General features: G+C 41.6%; 1 protein-coding gene across 2 annotated transcripts in view; it reads right to left on the bottom strand.

Moving 5' to 3' along the window:
• Positions 1-2,108: 2,108 nt before the first annotated feature.
• The window catches only part of LOC138755054 (brain and acute leukemia cytoplasmic protein-like), a 37,294-nt gene continuing 18,391 nt past the window's right edge, over positions 2,109-21,011 (bottom strand). The window contains exons 2-3 of one of the 2 annotated variants that reach the window (XM_069920244.1): positions 15,372-15,553; positions 2,109-2,466 (exon numbers count right to left, since the gene is read on the bottom strand). In XM_069920244.1, coding sequence (XP_069776345.1) covers positions 2,353-2,466; positions 15,372-15,553 — 296 coding nt within the window. In that variant the 3' untranslated portion in view covers positions 2,109-2,352. Of the gene's footprint in view, positions 2,467-8,710; positions 8,905-15,371; positions 15,554-21,011 lie in introns of those variants that run through there. The other variant, XM_069920243.1, reaches the window with a different exon arrangement.

The raw sequence follows: 21,011 nt of genomic DNA, 5'->3' as shown, positions 1-21,011 counted from the left end.
ACCATCAATGAATGGCCATACAATTATCCTTAATCTAATTTTGCTATTTGTGAAGATGGGGTGATGAGAAGAAAATATTCACAATAAGACATTTGTAACTTTTGACACCTAATCTGTATCATTCCTTAAAGCCTGAATCTAACACAGACAGCTGAAAAAGGTGGTTATCTATAATGGGACTAGCAAGAGAAAAACTGTTATAACCAAAATATTTTCTAAATTGAGCCCATATTCTCATTATTGGATTATGTGTCAATTTAGAAATGCAAAAGGGTAAAAAGGAACCAAGAGAAAAACCAATTATAAAGATCTTTCTATTTGAGATAATTTTGCCTCTTGAATGATTTTGTTCAGTCGAAACCTTCTGATATTCCTTAAATTGCAAATTCAAATATTCTTGATGTTTTTTAAAATTTGCTGTTTGTTCATAGTGGGTATCATGTATTATAGCAAGTTATTTTGTTTAAGATCAGCCTCAATGGCTGTGAATGATTAGGAATGTGATTTGAAAATAAAATTTTCAGATGAAGATTGGTACTCTGCTCTTCGATAGCTTAATGATTCTTCATTTTGTGCAAGGCGTTGTTTATTACAATTTAAGGCAGTACAAAGAACACATATGTCCAAACTGAAATGATCTTGCTTTATCCATTATGTGAGAAGTGTAAAATTTTTGAAGCTTCTTTGATTCATTTGTTTTGGGAATGTCCCAATTTGGGAAGATTTTGGGAAAACTTTTATCAACCATTTTTAAGATCAAAATAGAACCCTAACTGCCTTGTTTGGTTTTTCTTGTGAACTGGATATACCTTTGTCCGCATCCCAGGAGAAAGTTTTACCTTTTATAATGTTGATAGCCAGGCAAGCAATTTTATTGAAATGGAAAGATGACTCTTCTCCTACTCGTACCCAGTGGTTACATGATGTAATGTCCTACTTAAGCTCGGAGAAAATTAGTTGCAACATTAAAGAAATAAAGTTTCAATTTGTGGGGCCTATTCATAAATTACTATCATGATTGGAAGATTTAAGAAGTTTGGATGCTCTGGACATTCTCTGAAGGTCGCTCTTTACATCCTTTTCTACAAGGGTGGTAGGGATGTGGAATGAGCTTCCGGCAGACGTAGTTGAGGCGGGATCATTGGTTACATTTAAGGATAGACTGGATAGTTACATAGAGAGGAGAGGACTGGAGGGGTATGGACCGGGTGCTGGTCAGTGGGACTAGGAGGGTGGGAATTTGTTACGGCATGGACTAGTAGGGCCGAACTGGCCTGTTCTGTGCTGTCTTAGATATAATAATAACTGTGCTTATATGGTTATATGGTTAAGGTTCCCTTGATTAGAGGGAGGGGATAGATTAGATTCAGTTTTAATTTTTTTTCTTTTTTATTCTATTTTTAGATTAACTTTTTAATATGGGTTTAAATATGGTTATCAAAGACCATATCTCATTAGACAGAATTTACACTTTGTTTAGATCAAGGGATTGTCTAATGTAGTTGGTTTCTATCAAGAATGATTAAATAAATATTGTTAAATAAACAAATATGGATAAGTTTTTGATTTACATTTATATTAATTTGTGATATGTATATGATATGACCAGTTATTTGTTTTATTCGAGGATTTTGTATGTAGGATTTCTATGTTAAACTCAAAAAAGAAATTTAAAAAGAAAAAAAGACATTTAAGAACATCATAAGAGCATGATAGGTGCAGGAGTCAGCCATCTGCCCATCGAGCCTGTTCTGCCATTCAATGAGATCATGGCTGATCTGATGATAGGCTCATCTCCACCTACTGGCCTTTTCCCCACAAGCTTTAATTCCCCGACTATGTAAAAATCTATCCAACCTCGTCTTAGATATAATAATAACAGTCAACAGGAGACACAGTGGCAACTTTCAACAATCTAGAGTGGATGATCCCGATGGAGTTGGTTCTATAAAACTTTGTCAGGGCAACAGAAGATCAGTGAAGAAGCATTTTAAAGAAGCTTATGAATCGCCTGTCTAGGAAACTGAGAACGAAGTGTTCTTTATAAGCAATGTAAAATTATTAATTTGACTCTGTGGAATAGATTTTGAAGAGAAAACCAACACGCATTTTTTAGGTTATTCAGATGTTAAATGTATTCCGAATTCCAGTTATACATACATTTTACATATTAATTACAGCTTTGAGGCTCTAAATCATTGAATGAATCGTCAGCTACTGGTTCTCAAGGCACATCTCAGGTTTCAAGGTTTTTAAGCATGTAAATTCTTTAGTCTTCTTGTGGCAATGAAGCTTTTATAAAGTGCAAACAGCATTGATTTTTCTGTAAGATCGTGGTCTAATTGATTTTTTTTACTTCACGCAGTTTTCCATTTTTCTTCCTTCTGATTCATTTGAATGGATACTTTTGGCGACATGAATGTTGACTTCCTTTGTTGATAATTTTTTGGCATCCCATGTTTTCTTCTATGTAAGGAGAGAAAAAGTTCAAAAAGAATTAAGATCATCAGATTACAATAAAGGAAAACAAGATTACAATGAAGAACAGATTGCTGGATATTGACCAAAGCTTCTGTCCAATATGTTAAGCAGCTTGACATTCACACAGATAAAACATTGATGAAAAACAAATATCTGAGAATAGTTACATGTCTCCATGATCCAGTTGAAGAATCTGCAAAATCTTAACAATAAGAGGGTAGGGGTTAACACCCATACGTGGAACAGGTGACCTACAGGTGATGTAGTAAATTGTTCCTGTGCAATTTTGTAAAGTGGGCCTTGTTAGTTCGAATGCAGGAGTGTAGACCTCACTGCCAGTGGGGATATTGTTGTGACTGTTGGGCTGAGTGTTGATAAATCTGCGGAGCTGTACTCCATGGTACTCTGTGAAGTTTATTAGAAGCTCCTCTTCTTAGTCTGGTCCAATAACTATGAATTATATAAGTTCTTGTATTAGCTGGATTGAATATGCAATCCATTTGTTTCTCAACATTGTACATACATTTACATTTTAGGACCCCAATTTGAGGCTCCAGTACAAACAAGCCCACACAGGAGACTGCAGATGCTGGAAAGTGGAGCTAAACACATTCTGCCGGAGGAACTCAGCAGGTCACACTGCATCAGTTTGGGCCAAAACATTGACCATTCTTTCTCGTCCACTGATGCTGCTCAGCACCGAATATCTGATTTTGGGCACTGGATCTGGTCAGTACCTGACCACAATTACTCCAGCTTCACTCTAACCCTAGGTTTGACCAGCGAGTCAAGTAAAAGTTGGCATTCAAGAGAGCAAGTTAAACAAGGAAGTCTGCAGATTCTGTGACTGTAGTTCAATCCAGGACATGCTGGAGAAACCCAGCAGGTCACACAGATTATGCAGCAAATATTAAAATAATAATGGTCAAACATTTCAAATTCACACCGACATGTCTGTCCATGACCTCATGCCCTGTCAAATCAAGGCTACCTGTAAATTGGAAGATCAACCCCTGCCATAAATGCTCGTGGAATTGTTACATCTTTTTGACCAAAAAAGGGGAGTTTGACTTTCACTCGGGTCAAACCTTTGACATCAGTAAGTACCTGCGTCATTCAAGGTGTTAGAAGCTCAGTTGGCCAGGTCCAGGTGGTCAATCAGCAGTCAGGGCTTCAGGAATTTGAATGGGCAGCAGGTGGGGGAGGATCCAAGGTCGGGAGCTCAGATGGGTGTTGGGGGTCCGGATGGGTGGGCAGCGGATCGTCGAGAGTTGGGATGGGTGGGCAGCTAGGGTGTTAGGGGTCTGGATGGGTAGGAAGCCAAGGCATCAGGAGCTCGGACGGGTGGGTGACCAGGGTGTTCGGAGCTCGGACAGTCGGGTGACCGGGGCGTCAGGAGCTTGGACGGGTGGGTGACTGGGGTGTCGGGAGCTTGGACGGGTGGGTGACCTGGCTGTCGGGAGCTCAGACAGGTGGGTTGCCGGAGTGTCGGGAGCTTGGATGGGCGGGTGACCGGGGTGTCAAACAAAAGGTGTTAATTGGAAAGGCGATAATTGATTTTGGCTCTTTGAAAGGAGATAGAGGAAAAGGGGAAGAGATTGGGATTACAGAAACATGGCTGCAAGGTGGGCAAGCCTGGGAACTTAACATCCCAGGGTATACAATATCTAGAAGGGATCGGCAAGAAAGAAAAGGGGGTGGGATAGCATTGATGGTGAGAGAAGGGACCGACACAATTGACAGGAAGGATATTAACTCGGAAGATGCGGAATCTATATGGGTAGAACTGAGGAATAGCAAGGGGTGAAAAACATTAGTGGGGGTGGTATATAGGCTTCCAAATAGTAATGTAGTGGTGAGGGAAGGCATAAAAAGAGAAATTAGAGAAGCGTGCAATAAGGGAACAGCTGTCATCATGGGAGACTTTAATTTACATATAGATTGGACTAGCCAAATTAGTAAAAATACTGAGGAGGAGGAATTCCTTGAATATTTAAGGGACGGTTATCTAGACCAATATGTCAAGGAATCAACTCGGGGAGCAGGTAATTTTAGACTGGATATTATGCAATGAAAAGGGGCTAATCAGCAATCTTGTTGTACGAGGCCCTTTGGGTAGGAGCGATCACAATATGATCGAATTCTCATTCGACATGGAGAGTGAAGAAATTAAAACCGAGACTAAGGTCCTGAATTTAAATAAAGAGAATTATGATGGTATGAGACGGGAGTTGAGTAAGATTGATTGGGTGGTGTTTACGGGAGGGGTTGATGGTGGATAGACAATGGAAAACATTCAAAGATCTAATGGAAGAATTGCAGAAATCGTTTATATACCGATTTGGCATAAAAATAAACCAAAAAAGGTGACTCAACCGTGGATAACAAGGGAAATTAGAGACAGCATTAGGTCCAAAGAGAAAGCATATCACTTGGCCAAAAAAAGTACCAAATCCGAAGACTGGGAACAGTTCAAGATGCAGCAAAGGAGGACAAGGGGATTAATCAAGAGGGCAAAAATAAATTACGAAAGTAAGCTTGCGGCAAACATAAAAACCAACTGCAAAGGTTTTTATAGATATGTCAAGAGGAAAAGATTGGTGAAATCCAGAGTAGGACGCTTGTAGTCAGAATCAGGGGAATATATAATGGGGAATAAGGAAATGGCAGACCAATTAAATTCTTACTTTAGTTCTGTTTTCACAAGAGAAGATACAAATAACCTCCAAAGGACGTTTGGGAAACATAGAGCTGAAAGAAATCAGTATCTCTAAGGACATGGTCTTGGGGAAATTGAAGGGATTGAAGGCCGATAAATCCCAAGGGCCTGATAATCTACATCCTAGGGTACTTAAAGAAGTGGACATTCAGATAGCAGATGCTTTAAGAATTATTTTCCAGAACTCGATAGACTCAGGATCAGTACCCATGGATTGGAGGGAAGCTAATGTTACCCCACTATTTAAAAAGGGGGGTAGAGAAAAAGCGGGGAATTATAGGCTGGTGAGCCTTACATCAGTAGTGAGCAAAATGATGGAATCCATTATTAAGGATGTGATAGCGGAGCATATGACTAGCAGAGAAGGGATCGGACAGAGTCAACATGGATTTACAAAAGGTAAATTGAGCTTGACAAATCTATTGGAATTCTTTGAGATGGTGACAGATAAAATAGATGGGGGAGAGCCAGTGGATGTGGCGTACCTGGACTTCCAAAAGGCCTTCGATAAGGTCCCGCATAAATGACTGGCTTACAAAATCAAGGCTCATGGGATTGGCGGCAAAGTATTGATATGGATTGAGAACTGGCTGGCAGGTAGAAGACAGAGAGTTGGGATAAATGGCTTGTTTTCTGAGTGGCAGCCGGTGACCAGTGGGGTGCCACAGGGATCTGTACTGGGACATCAGCTGTTCACAATTTACATTAATGATCTAGATGAGGGGATTGGATGTAATATCTCCAAATTGGCAGACGTCACTAAGCTAGGAGGGGTTGTGTGCACTGAAGAGGGGGTCAGGAAGCTCCACTGTGATTTGGATAAATTGAGGGACTGGGCAGATACATGGAAAATGCACTACAATGTGGATAAATGTGAGGTTATCCACTTTGGTAATACAAACCGGAGGGCAGATTACTATTTGAATGGCAATAGATTGGGAGATGGGGAAGTGCAGAGAGACCTAGGGGTTCTTGTCACCAGTCACTGAAGGCGAGCATGCAGGTACAGCAGGAGGTTAAAAAGGTAAATGGTATGTTGGCCTTCATATCAAGAGGGTTGGAGTATAGGAACAAGGATACCTTACTGCAGCTCTACAGAGCCTTGGTGAGACCACACCTGGAGTATTGTGTGCAGTTTTGGTCACCTTATCTAAGGAAGGATGTATTTGCAATGGAGGGAGTGCAGAGGCGATTCACCAGGCTGATACCTGGAATGGCAGGAATGACTTATGAGGAAAGATTGTGCAATTTGGGATTGTACTCGCTGGAGTTTAGAAGATTGAGAGAGGATCTCATAGAGACATATAAAATTCTGGCAGGACTGGACAGAATGGATGCGGAAGGGATGTTTCCAATGGTGGGGGAGTCCAGAGCCCGGGGCCATGCTTCGAGGATAATAGGCAAACCATTTAGAACCGAGATGAGGAGGAATTTATTTACCTAGAGAGCAGTAGAGGCATGTTCATTGAATATATTTAAGAGGGAATTAGATATATTTCTTCAGTATAAGGGAATTAGGGGTTACGGAGAGAAGGCGGGGACGGGGTACTGAACTTTAAGATCAGCCATGATCTCATTGAATGGCGGAGTAGGCTCGAAGGGCCGAATGACCTACTCCTGCTCCTATCTTCTGTTTCTACGAGAGAGAGAGAGATAGAGAGAGAGAGAGAGAGAGAGAGAGAGAGAGAGAGAGAGAGAGAGAGAGAGAGAGAGAGAGAGAGAGGAAAGGAGATAGAGGAATGACCTCACCGTTCTTCCAAACATATCCAATGAACAACTTTACCTGTTGCTCAGGGCTCGTCCCCCTCCCATTGTCCCCTTTCTCTCCCCAGCCTCTATTCAGACATCTGCCTGCTTTTTGCTCATACCTTGAAGAAGGGCTTAGGCCTGAAACCAATAATATATCTTTACCTCCTATAGACATTGCAAGACTGGCTGAGTTCCTCCAGTGTTTACTGTATGTTTTCACTAGTATCTGGATTCGGTCATCAGCAATTGATCAACAATTATTCACCAGTAAGCTACTTGCAATTATTAGCATGACTCAGTTTTCATCCACCCTTAATCCAAGCCGGGCCAAACAACTGATTGCAAGGGATGAGTTGAGAATAAATGTCAGCAGGGAGTTGGGTCTCCGGCTGATCGAGTCATCAGCCCACCCCCAGGCAGCTGCTTACAGCGACTGCACATCCAGGGGCATCGGCAGAGCCCAGCACTCTGCCGATTATCCCTCCCAGAGGAGGGTTGGCGTCAGCGCCTCAGAGGTGCTTCTGCTGCATTCAGGGTGAGTACGTCTTTAGCCGTACTTTAGGGGGGAGAGATTATGCGGCTTTACACTGGGGTGTTCAGGCTACCTGAAGGGGCCTATTAACATCAAGGCAGCAATTGAGCAGGACTTACATAAAGAACACCACATGAATGAGTATCAAAGAGAACTTATTCCAATGGAATCATACCTCATTAAGAGGTGTTTAGGAGACCTGTCATTCAGCCCAAAATTTCACGGCAGGAGCCCCCTGGTAAAGTGTTCCAGGTCTAACCATCTTTAGCTGTTTCACCAATGGCCTTTCTTCCATCATAAATGGGGCATGTTACCTATATTACACAAGACTCAGCTCTATAATCAAAGAAGCTGTGGCCAAAGGCAACAGGCCTCAAAAATGTCAGGTAACGATTGTTTCCAACAAGCCTTAAGATTTTTTTGCATATGGCCATTGACATTTAATTCCATTAAGCAGCTTCTTAGAAATGGAATAATGATGAGTTTATTGTCAGACACATTGTTCAACATGTTTACTTAATGCTGGTGAACAGATAGGTTGTAAAAAAAACACAGCAGAACAAAATCAACTATAATATCTGTTAATTGAATTAAAGGGACAAGTACAAAAATAGATAATAAATTTTCAGTAATCCAAGAGCAAAAAAAAGTGACTTAGCAAGACTTGACAGTCAGTCCTTTTGTAATGCAGCACCTGAATAGTGTAACAAGGGCTTAGGAGCTGTTGGAAAGAAACTGTTCTTGAACCAGAAGTGCTGGACCTTCTGTGTGAAGGAAGCAGTGAGAAGAGGTTGTGACCAGGGCAATGGGGACCCTTTATAATATTGGCTGCCTTCTTGCGGCAGTGCCGCACACAGATGCATTCGATGGATGGGAGGTCAGAGCCTGTGATTGACCAGAGGGATGGAATGTCTCTCATTGGGTGAGACCAAATGTATTAATGTCTCAAAGTTTAGTTGCCAGTTATGCTTCTTTGTCAGAATACTGTGTTGGTAATAGTGTCTGTGCCACATGCCTGCAGGCATACCGCAATTAAAAACTGAGGCAAAATTATAAAAGATAGGAACTGGCAGTTCTGCCACAGACAGATAGGCTGCATCATACATTATCTACCATCTACACTGCAAGTTGTTTAGCAAGGGTCTCTCAGAGCACTTCTGGACCTGACAAGAACTACCTCAGAGGACTGGTGAATCAGACACGTGAGTCCCTCATTTCAATGAACATACCTTCATGATTTGGAAATCACTGTCACTAGGTCTAAATCTTACAATTCCCTTCCAAAACATGGTGAATGTACTTTGACCAAAAGGATTGGTGTTTTGCTGAGGTTCAGTCCCCAGAGTGATGGACATGCGGGCAAAAGCATCTGGCATTCCAGGCACAGCCCGTGAAGTGAATCTCTCTCACTATTTGCTGGCTTCTGGAAAAAAGAATGAAATTTATTGTGCTCTCTTGAATAAAGAACAGTAATGAACATTTTTATGCACAGTTTATGGCAATTTACTCCATTTGCTTATTCTCCATGCTGTACAATAATGCACTCATGTCAGGAAATTTATTACTAATTTTTCTTTCCTTCTTATTTATTTATCTATATATTTATTTATTTATTGACATACATCACGGATACAGGTCCTTCTGGCCCACGAGCCTGTGCCGCCCAATTACATTTTCTGAAAGCCCAGTTTACATGTAAAAATATACCTACAAGGCTCGATGCTCATTTGATTTTTGAACCTTCTCATGTGCTTCAGACAGAGCTGTCATTATTACCCATCTGCAGGGATATTTTTATTTAAAAACATACATTTCTGTTGAAACACTGCACAAAAACTTGAAAGACAGTGTGAAAGAGTATACAGAAATGTTTTTGAGAGATAAATTGGGAAAGGTTTGTTTAGAGTAAGTCACATACAACCACTTTATTGGAGCTATACTGGAGCTATGCTAGACATAGTGGCTTCTCACACCTTTTTGCAAGAGCTTTGAAGGGTGATCAAGAGACTTCACTAATGGATTGTTGCTTACCAAAGCAACAGATGGAAAAGAATGCTGGCTACAGGAGAGTTTTGCTATTAAAGAGGGTCATGTGGTTTTGCAAGCAGAGAGAGTCAAACAGGCTTTCTTTTAGTTATGGAGTGTGTGTGAGAGAGAGAGAGAGAGCGAGAGAGCGCAGCTGGAACTGAAACAGGAAAAGCTGGCAAGAACCCCCAGTGTGGAAGATGGCCTAGTCACAGCCTTTGTGGTTCATGCAAGAGGAGAGCACTGGCTGTTTAATATTTCACTTGGAATAAGAGAAACAGAAAAGAACTCTGTGGTGACCTGAAAGAAAGAGGTTATCATGTGGAGATCCTGATGGGGCAAGTTCCATTGGCTCTATATGGAAGTGCATCAGTCGTGAATGCCTTGGAACAACAAATCTCTCTCTGAAAACCAACAAGAACCTTCCTGAGGGGTAACCATTTACCCTTGGAGCATGAAAGCCTGGTGAACTTTACAAATATTACATTCTGTGCACAGTATAAGAATTTCCTGCAACCAATGAACTTGGAGGAATGAGAAGTGAGATTTGACTGTGAAAAAAATAAATTTTCTGAACTTACACACATATTACATACACGTGCAGTTAGAATTAAAAGAGGGTTAAGTTAATAATAGATAAGTTAAAGTGTGATTCTGTTTTCATGCTTAAAGATAATTAAAAATAACATTTGTTTAAGCAATCATTTGTCTTGGTGAATATCTACTGCCGCTGGGTTTATGGGTCCTCTGGGCTTGGAACAACAGTCATTTTGTTGTCACCCCCTCTGATGGTGTCACCTGGTGCAGTCCGCACCCCCCCTCATGACACCACTGTCCAGTTCAACATATCCTTGACGAACAAGAGTGAGCGAGGACAGAAGGCCCCTCATTCGGAATTTTGAGGATATGTGTTCAGGTTCATATTTCCATGTTTAAATTAGCCTTCCAAAAGCAGACAGGTTTCTTTCTTTAGCTTGGCTTCACGGATGAAGATTTATGGAGGGGTAATGTCCATGTCAGCTGCAGGCTCGTTTGTGGCTGACAAGTCCGATGCGGGACAGGCAGACATGGTTGCAAGGGAAAATTGGTTGGTTGGGGTTGGGGGTTGGGTTTTTCCTCCTTTGTCTTTTGTCAGTGAGGTAGGCTCTGCGGTCTTCTTCAAAGGAGGTTGCTGCCCGCCGAACTGTGAGGCGCCAAGATGCAAGGTTTGAGGCGATATCAGCCCACTGGCAGTGGTCAATGTGGCAGGCACCAAGAGCTTTCTTTAGGCAGTCCTTGTACCTCTTCTTTGGTGCACCTCTGTCACGGTGGCTCAAATGCTCAAATGAACGTTAAATCTCCCAAGAGTGATGGTCAGATCTTCTGTGAAGATTTTGTTCGACCCAAACCAAATTTAAATGCTCTCGTGTAAACTTCAGACCGCATCTAGAGGAGTCTTCCAAATATTTCCTGGAGAAAATTATGAGACTCAAGGAGAAATGTGAAGCATTTAAATTGGATGTCAGAATCTCAACCAGAATTTATTCTGGAATATATTATTTTGCAGCAGAACCACCACTTAACAAAAGTAATAAAAATAGTGCACGGAAAGTTCAAGTCAGGCCGGGTCTGTGGTTCATTGATCATTCAGGAATCTGATGGCAGTGGCGAAGAAGCTGTCCTTGTGCCATTGAGTGCTCGTCTTTAGGCTCTTGTACCTTTTCCCCGATGGTAGCAGAGTGAAGAGGGCATGGCTTGGATGTTGGGGGTTTTTGAGGATAGAGGCTGCTTTTTTAAGACACCGCCTCATGTTGAAATCCTCGATGGAGTGAGGTCTGGTGCCTGTGATGTCACAGGCTGAGTTAACAACTCTCTGGAGTTTATTCTTGTCCTGAGAGTTGGCACCTCCATATCAGGCAGTGAGTGATGCAACCAGCCAGAATGCTCTCCATGGTACACCTGAAGAAGTTTTTTTAAATTAAAAAAATTTAGACATACAGCATGGTAAAAGGCCATTTCTGCCCATGAGTCCATGCTGCCCAATTAACCTATAATGGAAGGAAACCAGAGCTCCCGAGGAAAACCAGCACAGACTCAGGGAGAACGTACCAACTCCTGGCAGACAGTGTGGGATTCGAACCCTGGTCCAGATTGCTGGTGCTCTAAAGACATTGCACCAACCATGCCACCCCAAAATGATTACATTAGTAATAAGGTGATGTACCAAATCTGCTCAGACACCTCACAAAGTATAGCCGCTGGCGAGTCTTCTTTGTGACGCATCTACATGGAGGCTCCAGGACAGATCTTCGGAGATGTTGACACTCAGGTATTTGTTTTTCACTCTCTCCAATATTGAACCCTCAATGAGGACTAGACAGTCTTCTCCTGACTCCCTCCTGAAGTCCACGATCATCTCCTCAATTTTCCTAACGTTGCAAGCAAGGTTGTTGGTGTGACACCACTCAATGAGCTGATCCATCTCCCACCAGTACACTTCATTGCCATTTGTGATTCTGCCAACAACCATGGTCTCATCAGGAAATTTGTGGATAGCATTGGAATTGTGCCTGGCCAATTAGTCATGGGTGTATAATAAGTAGAGCAGTGGGCTGAGCACACATCCTTGGGGTGCACCTGTATTGATGATCAGTGAGGAGGGGACATTGTTTCCAATTCGTACTGACTGGGGTCTTCTGATGAGGTCCAAAGAGAGAGCATATCAATTGGCCAAAAAAAGTACCACAACCAAAGACTGGGAGCAGTTCAAGATGCACCAAAGGAGGACAAAGGGATTAATCAAGAGAGCAAAAATAAATTACGAAAGTAAGCTTGCGGCAAATATAAAAACCGACTGCAAAAGCTTTTGTAAATATGTCAAGAGGAAAAGATTGATGAAATCCAGAGTAGGTCCTTTGCAGTCGGAATCAGGGGAATATATAATCTTTGGCTTGGCTTCGCGGACGAAGATTTATGGAGGGGGTAAATGTCCACGTCAGCTGCAGGCTCGTTTGTGGCTGACAAGTCCGATGCGGGACAGGCAGACACGGTTGCAACGGTTGCAGGGGAAAATTGGTTGGTTGGGGTTGGGTGTTGGGTTTTTCCTCCTTTGTTTTTTGTCAGTGAGGTGGGCTCTGCGGTCTTCTTCAAAGGAGGTTGCTGCCCGCCAAACTGTGAGGCGCCAAGATGCACGGTTTGAGGCAATATCAGCCCACTGGCGGTGGTCAATGTGGCAGGCACCAAGAGATTTCTTTAGGCAGTCCTTGTACCTCTTCTTTGATGCACCTCTGTCACTGTGGCCAGTGGAGAGCTCGCCATATAACACGATCTTGGGAAGGCGATGGTCCTCCATTCTGGAGACGTGACCCACCCAGCGCAGCTGGATCTTCAGCAGCGTGGACTCGATGCTGTTGGCCTCTGCCATCTTGAGTACTTTGATGTTAGGGATGAAGGCGCTCCAATGAATGTTGAGGATGGAGCGGAGACAACACTGGTGGAAGCGTTCTAGGAGCCGTAGGTGATGCCGGTAGAGGACCCATGATTCGGAGCCGAACAGGAGCGAGGGTATGACAACGGCTCTGTATACGCTTATCTTTGTGAGTTTTTCAGTTGGTTGTTTTTCCAGACTCTTTTGTGTAGTCTTCCAAAGGCGCTATTTGCCTTGGCGAGTCTGTTGTCTATCTCGTTGTCAATCCTTGCATCTGATGAAATGGTGCAGCCGAGATAGGTAAACTGGTTGACCATTTTGAGTTTTGTGTGCCCGATGGAGATGTGGGGGGGCTGCATAGGAATATATAATGGGGAATAAGGAAATGGCAGACTAATTAAATTCTTACTTTAGTTCTGTTTTTACAAGAGAGGATACAAATAACCTCCCAAGGAATTTGGGAAACATAGAGACTAATGCAAGGGAGGAACTGAAAGAAATCAGTATCTCTCAGGACATGGTCTTGGGGAAATTGATGGGATTGAAGGCAGATAAATCCCAAGGGCCTGATAATCTACATCCTAGGGTACTTAAGGAAGTGGCCATTCAGATAGCAGATGCTTTAAGAATTATTTTCCAGTACTCGAAAGACTCAGGATCAGTACCCATGGATTGGAGGGTAGCTAATGTAACCCCCATATTTAAAAATGGGGGTAGAGAAAAAGCGGGGAATTATAGGCTGGTGAGCCTTACATCAGTAGTGGGCAAAATGATGGAATGGAATCCATTATTAAGGATGTGATAGCGGAGCACATGACTAGCAGAGAAGGGATCGGACAGAGTCAACATGGATTTACAAAAGGTAAATCGTGCTTGACAAATCTATTGGAATTCTTTGAGATGGTGACAGGTAAAATAGATGGGGGAGAGACAGTGGATGTGGTGTACCTGGACTTCCAAAAGGCCTTTGATAAGGTCCCGCATAAATGACTGGCTTACAAAATCAAGGCTCATGGGATTGGGGGCAAAGTATTGATGTGGATTGAGAACTGGCTGGCAGGTAGAAGACAGAGAGTTGGGATAAATGGCTCATTTTCTGAGTGGCAGCCGGTGACCAGTGGGGTGCCACAGGGATCTGTACTGGGATCCCAGCTGTTCACAATTTACATTAATGATCTAGATGAGGGGATTGGATGTAATATCTCCAAATTTGCAGATGACACTAAGCTAGGAGGGGTTGTGTGCATGGAAGAGGGTGTCAGGAAGCTCCATTGTGATTTGGATAAATTGAGGGACTGGGCAGATATATGGCAAATGCACTACAATGTGGATAAATGTGAGGTTATCCACTTTGGTAATACAAACCGGAGGGCAGATTACTATTTGAATGGCAATAGATTGGGAGATGGGGAAGTGCAGAGAGACCTAGGGGTTCTTGTCACCAGTCACTGAAGGCGAGCATGCAGGTACAGCAGGCGGTTAAAAAGGTAAATGGTATGTTGGCCTTCATATCAAGAGGGTTTGAGTATAGGAACAAGGATACCTTACTGCAGCTTTACAGAGCCTTGGTGAGACCACACCTGGAGTATTGTGTGCAGTTTTGGTCACCTTATCTAAGGAAGGATGTTCTTGCAATGGAGGGAGTGCAGAGGCGATTCACCAGGCTGATACCTGGAATGGCAAGAATGACGTATGAGGAAAGATTGCGCAAATTGGGATTGTACTCGCTGGAGTTTAGAAGATTGAGAGGGGATCTCATAGAGACATATAAAATTCTGGCAGGACTGGGCAGAATGGATCCAATAATGGGAAAATCCAGAACACGAGGCCATGGTTTGAGGATAATAGGCAAACCATTTAGGACTGAGATGAGGAGGAATTTCTTTACCCAGAGGGTGGTGAATCTGTGGAATTCATTGCCACAGAGGGCAGTAGAGGCAGGTTCATTAAATATATTTAAGAGGGAATTAGATATATTTCTTCAGTATAAGGGTATTAAAGGTTACGGAAAGAAGGCGGGGACGGGGTACTGGACTTTAAGATCAGCCATGATCTCGTTGAATGGCGGAGCAGGCTCGAAGGGGCGAATGACCTACTCCTGCTCCTATGTTTCTAAGTCAAGGATCCAATTACAGAGGGTGGTGCAGAGACCCAGGGTCTGCAGCTTGTTGACCAGCACTGAGGGAATGATGGTACTGAAGGCCGAGCTGCAGTCGATGAAGAGCAGCCATATGTATGAATCGCTGTTTTCGAAGAGATCTGGAGCTGAGTGGAGAGCCAGCGCTATTGCATCTGTCATGGACCGATTATGACAATAAGCGAATTGCAGTTGCTTATATTGGAAAAATTGAAGGAAGCCCTCTCGTATCAAATCTTCGGAATCTCTGAATGGAATTCTAATTGAATGAAAAATGAATAATTTCAGCATTTGTAACCTTGTCAGCATAATGTAAACCTACCTCATATGTTAGAAATATATGTCCTTTCTGTAGTGTAGCTCCTGGGACATGTGTTAACTGTTGTTTCCCACGGTGTGTGTTTGTTCCAACTGTAGATGTCCTTTTGATGGTGCTCATTTTTTCCTTTCCAGTTGAACACAAGGTGACGCGGGTATGAGTTTGAGTGCTTCCTTCCGAAGTGTCTGTTGAGAAGAAGATTATTTAAGACTGTTATATGAATAGCCTGTGAATAAAAATTAAAAATACTGGATGAAAATAAACCATTTCACATAAAGCGCTCATTCAGTGGAATATACATAGCCTAAACCTATCCCAAGTTTAATTTGTATTGCATTTCACTAGTTTTTCAGGAATGCCTTACAGTGGGCTATTATTATACAGAAGCCAAATAAACATGACTTAATCCTGATATATCAATGCAGGGCAGTGGTGAGGCTACACCACTAGTGTGTACTGTTTTGGTGTCCTACCTTTAAGGAGGGATGTCCTGCACTGGAGGCAGTTCAGAGAAGATGCACTAGGTTGTTTACGTTAGTAATAAGGTGATCATAATCAAACATATGAATTTCAACCATGAAGCTGAGTGGTTAAAAAATCTATAGCAGCCTTAATTATATTCAAAAACTAAATTAAACACTCAACATGGTAACAGACCCTTCTGGCCCAAGAGCTCATGCCACCCAAATGCACCCATTGACTTACAACCCCACAAAAACATGGAGAGAACATACAAACTCCTTACAGAAAGCAGCGGATTCGAACCCTGGTCGCTGGCGCTGTCACAGCGTTACGTTAATCTGTACGCTAACTGCGCCACCCCTTGAGGGAACAAGTACAAATGTGTTGCTGCCAGGATAAGATCAAATCTGATCTTATACCTGGATCTTATACCTGGAATGGCAAGAATGACGTATGAGGAAAGATTGCGCAAATTGGGATTGTGCTCGCTGGAGTTTAGAAGATTGAGAGGGGATCTCATAGAGACATATAAAATTCTGGCAGGACTGGACAGAGTGGATGCAGATGGGATGTTTCCAATGATGGGAAAATCCAGAACCTGGGGCCATGGTTTGAGGATAATAGGCAAACCATTTAGGACCAAAATGAGGAGGAATTTCTTTACCCAGAGGGTGGTGAATCTGTGGAATTCATTGCCACAGAGGGCAGTAGAGGCAGGTTCATTAAATATATTTAAGAGGGAATTAGATATATTTCTTCAGTATAAGGGTATTAAAGGTTATGGAGAGAAGGCGGGGACGGGGTACTGGACTTTAAGATCAGCCATGATCTCGTTGAATGGTGGAGCAGGCTCGAAGGGGCGAATGACCTACCCCTGCTCCTATCTTCTATGTTTCTATGGAAAGTCTCAGTTCTGTGAAACTTTTTATGTTCCTGTATGCATGGGTAATTAGATGGAGGGGCCTTTATAAACAAGATTTATCGAGGACAGTCATTCTCACAAATGCAGTGTTTGATCCAAAATGTCTGAAGGCCATATTGTATATATATATAATATATATATAGCATGCTGCATTCAGTTCTGAAGGGTCCCTTGGACTGTGACACAGCATCGGGTGGCACAGTTGGCGTAGTGGTTAGTGCAGCGCTGTTACAGCGCCACCAATTGGGACTGTGGTTCAAATCCTGCGCTGTCGTCAACACAGTGTTCTTTTTAAATTATTAATTACTAATAACACCTTATCTAACTTATCTAAACTTAACCCCCAACTATGTACGGATATACCTAATTGTGCATGTGTGATACCCAAACCATTACAGCTTAGGCACAATTTGGAACATTATTCCAAAGTCAATCTTAGAAATTCCAGTGTTGACATGAAGACTCTTAAACTGAGGCAAAGAAGGAGGTGGGAGAGACGGAGAGAATGACTGCTGTAAACTCACGAAACCTGGACGAGGTACTTCCAGAGCGAATGTCCTTTCACACGGACGGTTGTCACAACTCCCCTTTTCTTTTTCTAGGGGAACCAAAACAAGTGACTTTCACCATACTTCCAGAACCCAAACATGGTTCAGTCCAAGTGACCCTTCTTTTGGTCATGGTGTGCTACTCCAATTCCCCTTCCAAATGACCCTTTGTTTGGTCACGGTGGGGAATCAAAACTTCACCTGACAGGGAGAAACAAATCGCCTATTACCACATGGAGCCACTCCAGGACAGTTTTCCTTCAGATACTGCTGCTCAACATGCTTTTAAAATGCTGGCTAATCACACAGTGTGCTGCTCTGTTCAGTGTGTCTTTCGCAGATTCTTCCCACCTGGCTCCCTGGAAAAGCAACTCATTTCCTCTCTCTTCATCGAATCATTTTTTAGCATAGTCTATTCCTGATTGTTGCCAACTCAGTTCTCTCCAAAGCTGTGCAGGTTTGCAGTTTGATTTGTTAACTCTTAAAGTGACAGTCCCACTAAAATTTTGAAAAAAACAGGAGCTAGTAATAATTGAGATGTTAAAATGTGCCAGAATCCATGGGAGTGGAGGAATGGGACAAACTGCACTGTTCTGACTTGTCAGCCATTGTTCTTCAATGACCCAACGGGTTCAGAAAATCCCGCTTTCCCCTCTATGCTCAACATGTAGAGCTAAGTGATCCAAACAACACTTCTAAAAACTTACATTGGCAATCAATCAGCAGGTCAAAAAGAAAATTTGCTTGCAACTGTAAAGAAATCCTTGGCAGAGACAATCTGAACAGCTCCTTGCTTGAACTAGAACTGGAGGCATCAGCAGTCTGAAATCCTGATTTCCCAAGCAAGACTTCATCAAATGCTCTGTAAGGTCCCAATGTATAGGGGTACAATCACGTCAACAATGTCAAAACTTTTACTACAGTCATCCTTCAGTATTCCCTGCAGAAACCTTATCCTGGTTAGGTCCCTGGAGAGCACTGCCATTCATCCTATTGCCCTCTCCTTATGTTCTTCCCTCTCTAGGGTGAAAAAATCTCATGTTCGTCACATAACCCTACCATCAAATACCCTAGTCGGAAGTCACATCACCTACCAATCAAAGTTGGACTCTGGCCACCCATTGGTGCACACCTGACCAATGGCCCCTTTAATCACCAAGCGATTACCTGGGCCTCCAGCTTACTGTGCTACACATAAAGTCAACCATGTGGAGCAGCTCTTCCTCTTCAGCCCGGAGACAAACCCTGCTCACTCCAGGTTGCAGACACAGGACAATGCTGGAGGAGTTGTTGGTAAGGTGTGCACTAACACAGAGATCGGGGCTGTAGATAGTATCTGAGCAGTCCCACATTAGACAAGGAATGGTGGGTAGTGAAATGTAGGCCTTGGTTGTAATATTGGTAATCGTTGTATCTGATGTGTCTGGGTTGTACTGTGTTGTGTGATGGAGAGTGCTAGTGTGTGCTATCCCTGTGGCATTTCCATTATGTGTGTTTTAATAAAGATTCTTCCTGGTATGGCCTGTGTTCAGACTCATTGCTCTTTGAACCCATCAAACTTATTTCCCTTCCCACACAACACCCTGTATCTGGAGTAATATAAAATGTGAGCATTTGAGACTGCAATATACCTCCAGATTCTGAATCAGCTTTATCATGCCCCTCAACACACATTTGATTTACCATGGACTTACACTAAAGGGTAAATTACATTAGTTAATTAATCTACAAGCTCATCTTTGAGATGCAAGAGGAAATGATGGCAGGGGAAATCCATATACTGACTGAGAGAATCTGCAAACTCCACACAACCATGATTGAAGTCAGGATCAAACCTATCCCTTTATCTTTTTTTTAAACTTTATTTAAGATTTTATAACATGAATAACATATAGGATTACATTAAAAAAATTAAGAATAAAATAATAAAATTACAATACAATATCAGTAATCTAAATAAACTATACCCTCCCCAATAATTATTACACATTAATAACCCAACTCAAATTAGTCCAACCCCCCCTTTCCCCCCCAAAATAAAGAGTGAAGAATTAATAAAGTTAATAATATATGTGAGAAAAAAACCCACTTAAAAAAAAACCAAAAACATAACCGATTAAAATACTAACAAAAAGAAAAGTAATTAATACTAAGATATCAGACTTAAAAAACATATTTAAATCAAGTTAGTAACATTATCTATCAAAAATTCTTAAACAATAATCAATTCTTAAAAAAAAATCGTAGCATGAAAAAATAGATGAAAAAAAAACTTTCTCTATAGAGATAAACCTTCACCAAATATCAACTAACTTCACATCTATCATCATATTAGTCACATAAACCACCATCTTAAAACAAAATTCAAACCTCATTAAGCATTGTACAATTCAATTTTAGTACTCTTCCACCATTTTTCCCTTTTACTCTTGAATAGTTATCCAATAAAAGCCCCAATACCACATTTAAATATCCCCAATCATTACGTTAAAATTCAGATATCCAAATAATAAAAACACATCTACAACGAAATCTATATCTTCAACAAATGGAGCATAAACCACAAACAAAATTCAAGCCTCATTAAGAATTGTACAATTCAATTTATAAGTTTCACCATTATTCCCTTCGTTCTATAACTAAAATAGCAAAATAATATACACCAGAATTAGCACTCCTTTCACCTTAAAGTTAAAGAAAAAATATTAAAAAAAACTTATCCATCCCATTCACATTTAAATTTCAGATATTCCTTATCTACTGAATAAACTTTACAAAAAAAAAACATCAATTTTTAGTTTTTTAAACAATCAAATACTTTCTTATGCTTTTTTTTATATTTAAACAAAAAAAAACCCCTTCATTCTTTAATCTAATAATACAAAAAAAAGGAAAAAAAAAGCGGGTAGGAGGTTAAAAATATCCCCTCCCGTCTAAACCGTGCAATGCGGTAACTCCCAAAAAAAAATGGGTGTGAGATAACTCACACGTAGCAGATGACTTTCAGGAAATAGTGCCTATCCAGTTCTCTCCCCCAACGCTCTCTTCATCTTAAACTAACATCATCATTATTTAATATCCCTTTTTTTAAAAAAAAACATTAGAAAAAAAAAGGATAACTCTTCTTTTAATCAGCTCCAACTGCCGAGTCACCATTACAACCATTCCTTCTTGGAGCACGGCTCTTTTCTTCCATCTCTTGTCTCCTTAGAGATCGCGGCGGACTATGTCTCTGTTGAAACTGAGTAATTGGCAGCTCTTGAGCAAATGCTATAGCTTCCTTTGGAAAATCAAAGAACTTTGGTTGGCAACCATCTTGAAAACCCTTCAAAACAGCTGGATATCTAAAGGTTGCCTTGTAACCTTTCTTCCACAACAACTCTTTAGCAGGATTGAATTCCCGTCGTTGGAACATAACTTCTTGACTCAAATCCGCATAGAAGAAAACTCGATTATTTTGAATCATCAAGGGTGATTTTCTCTGTTGTGCATTTCTAATAGCCACTCGTAAAATTATTTCTCTGTCGTAATAATTCAAGCAACGAACCAAAACAGGTCTTGGACTTTGACCTGAAATAGGTCTTCTACGCAGGGCTCTGTGAGCACGTTCCAGTATTATACCTTCCGGGAAATGTTCTTGACCCAGCACCTGCGGAATCCATTCAGTAAAAAATTTTCTTGGGTCTGGTCCCTCCATACCTTCCGGCAAAC

This window comes from Narcine bancroftii, chromosome 2 (assembly GCF_036971445.1).
Source record: "Narcine bancroftii isolate sNarBan1 chromosome 2, sNarBan1.hap1, whole genome shotgun sequence".
Lineage (NCBI taxonomy): Eukaryota > Metazoa > Chordata > Chondrichthyes > Torpediniformes > Narcinidae > Narcine > Narcine bancroftii.
The sequence above is the reverse complement of the archived record's forward strand: the minus strand, read 5'-3'. Positions and strand labels throughout refer to the sequence as shown.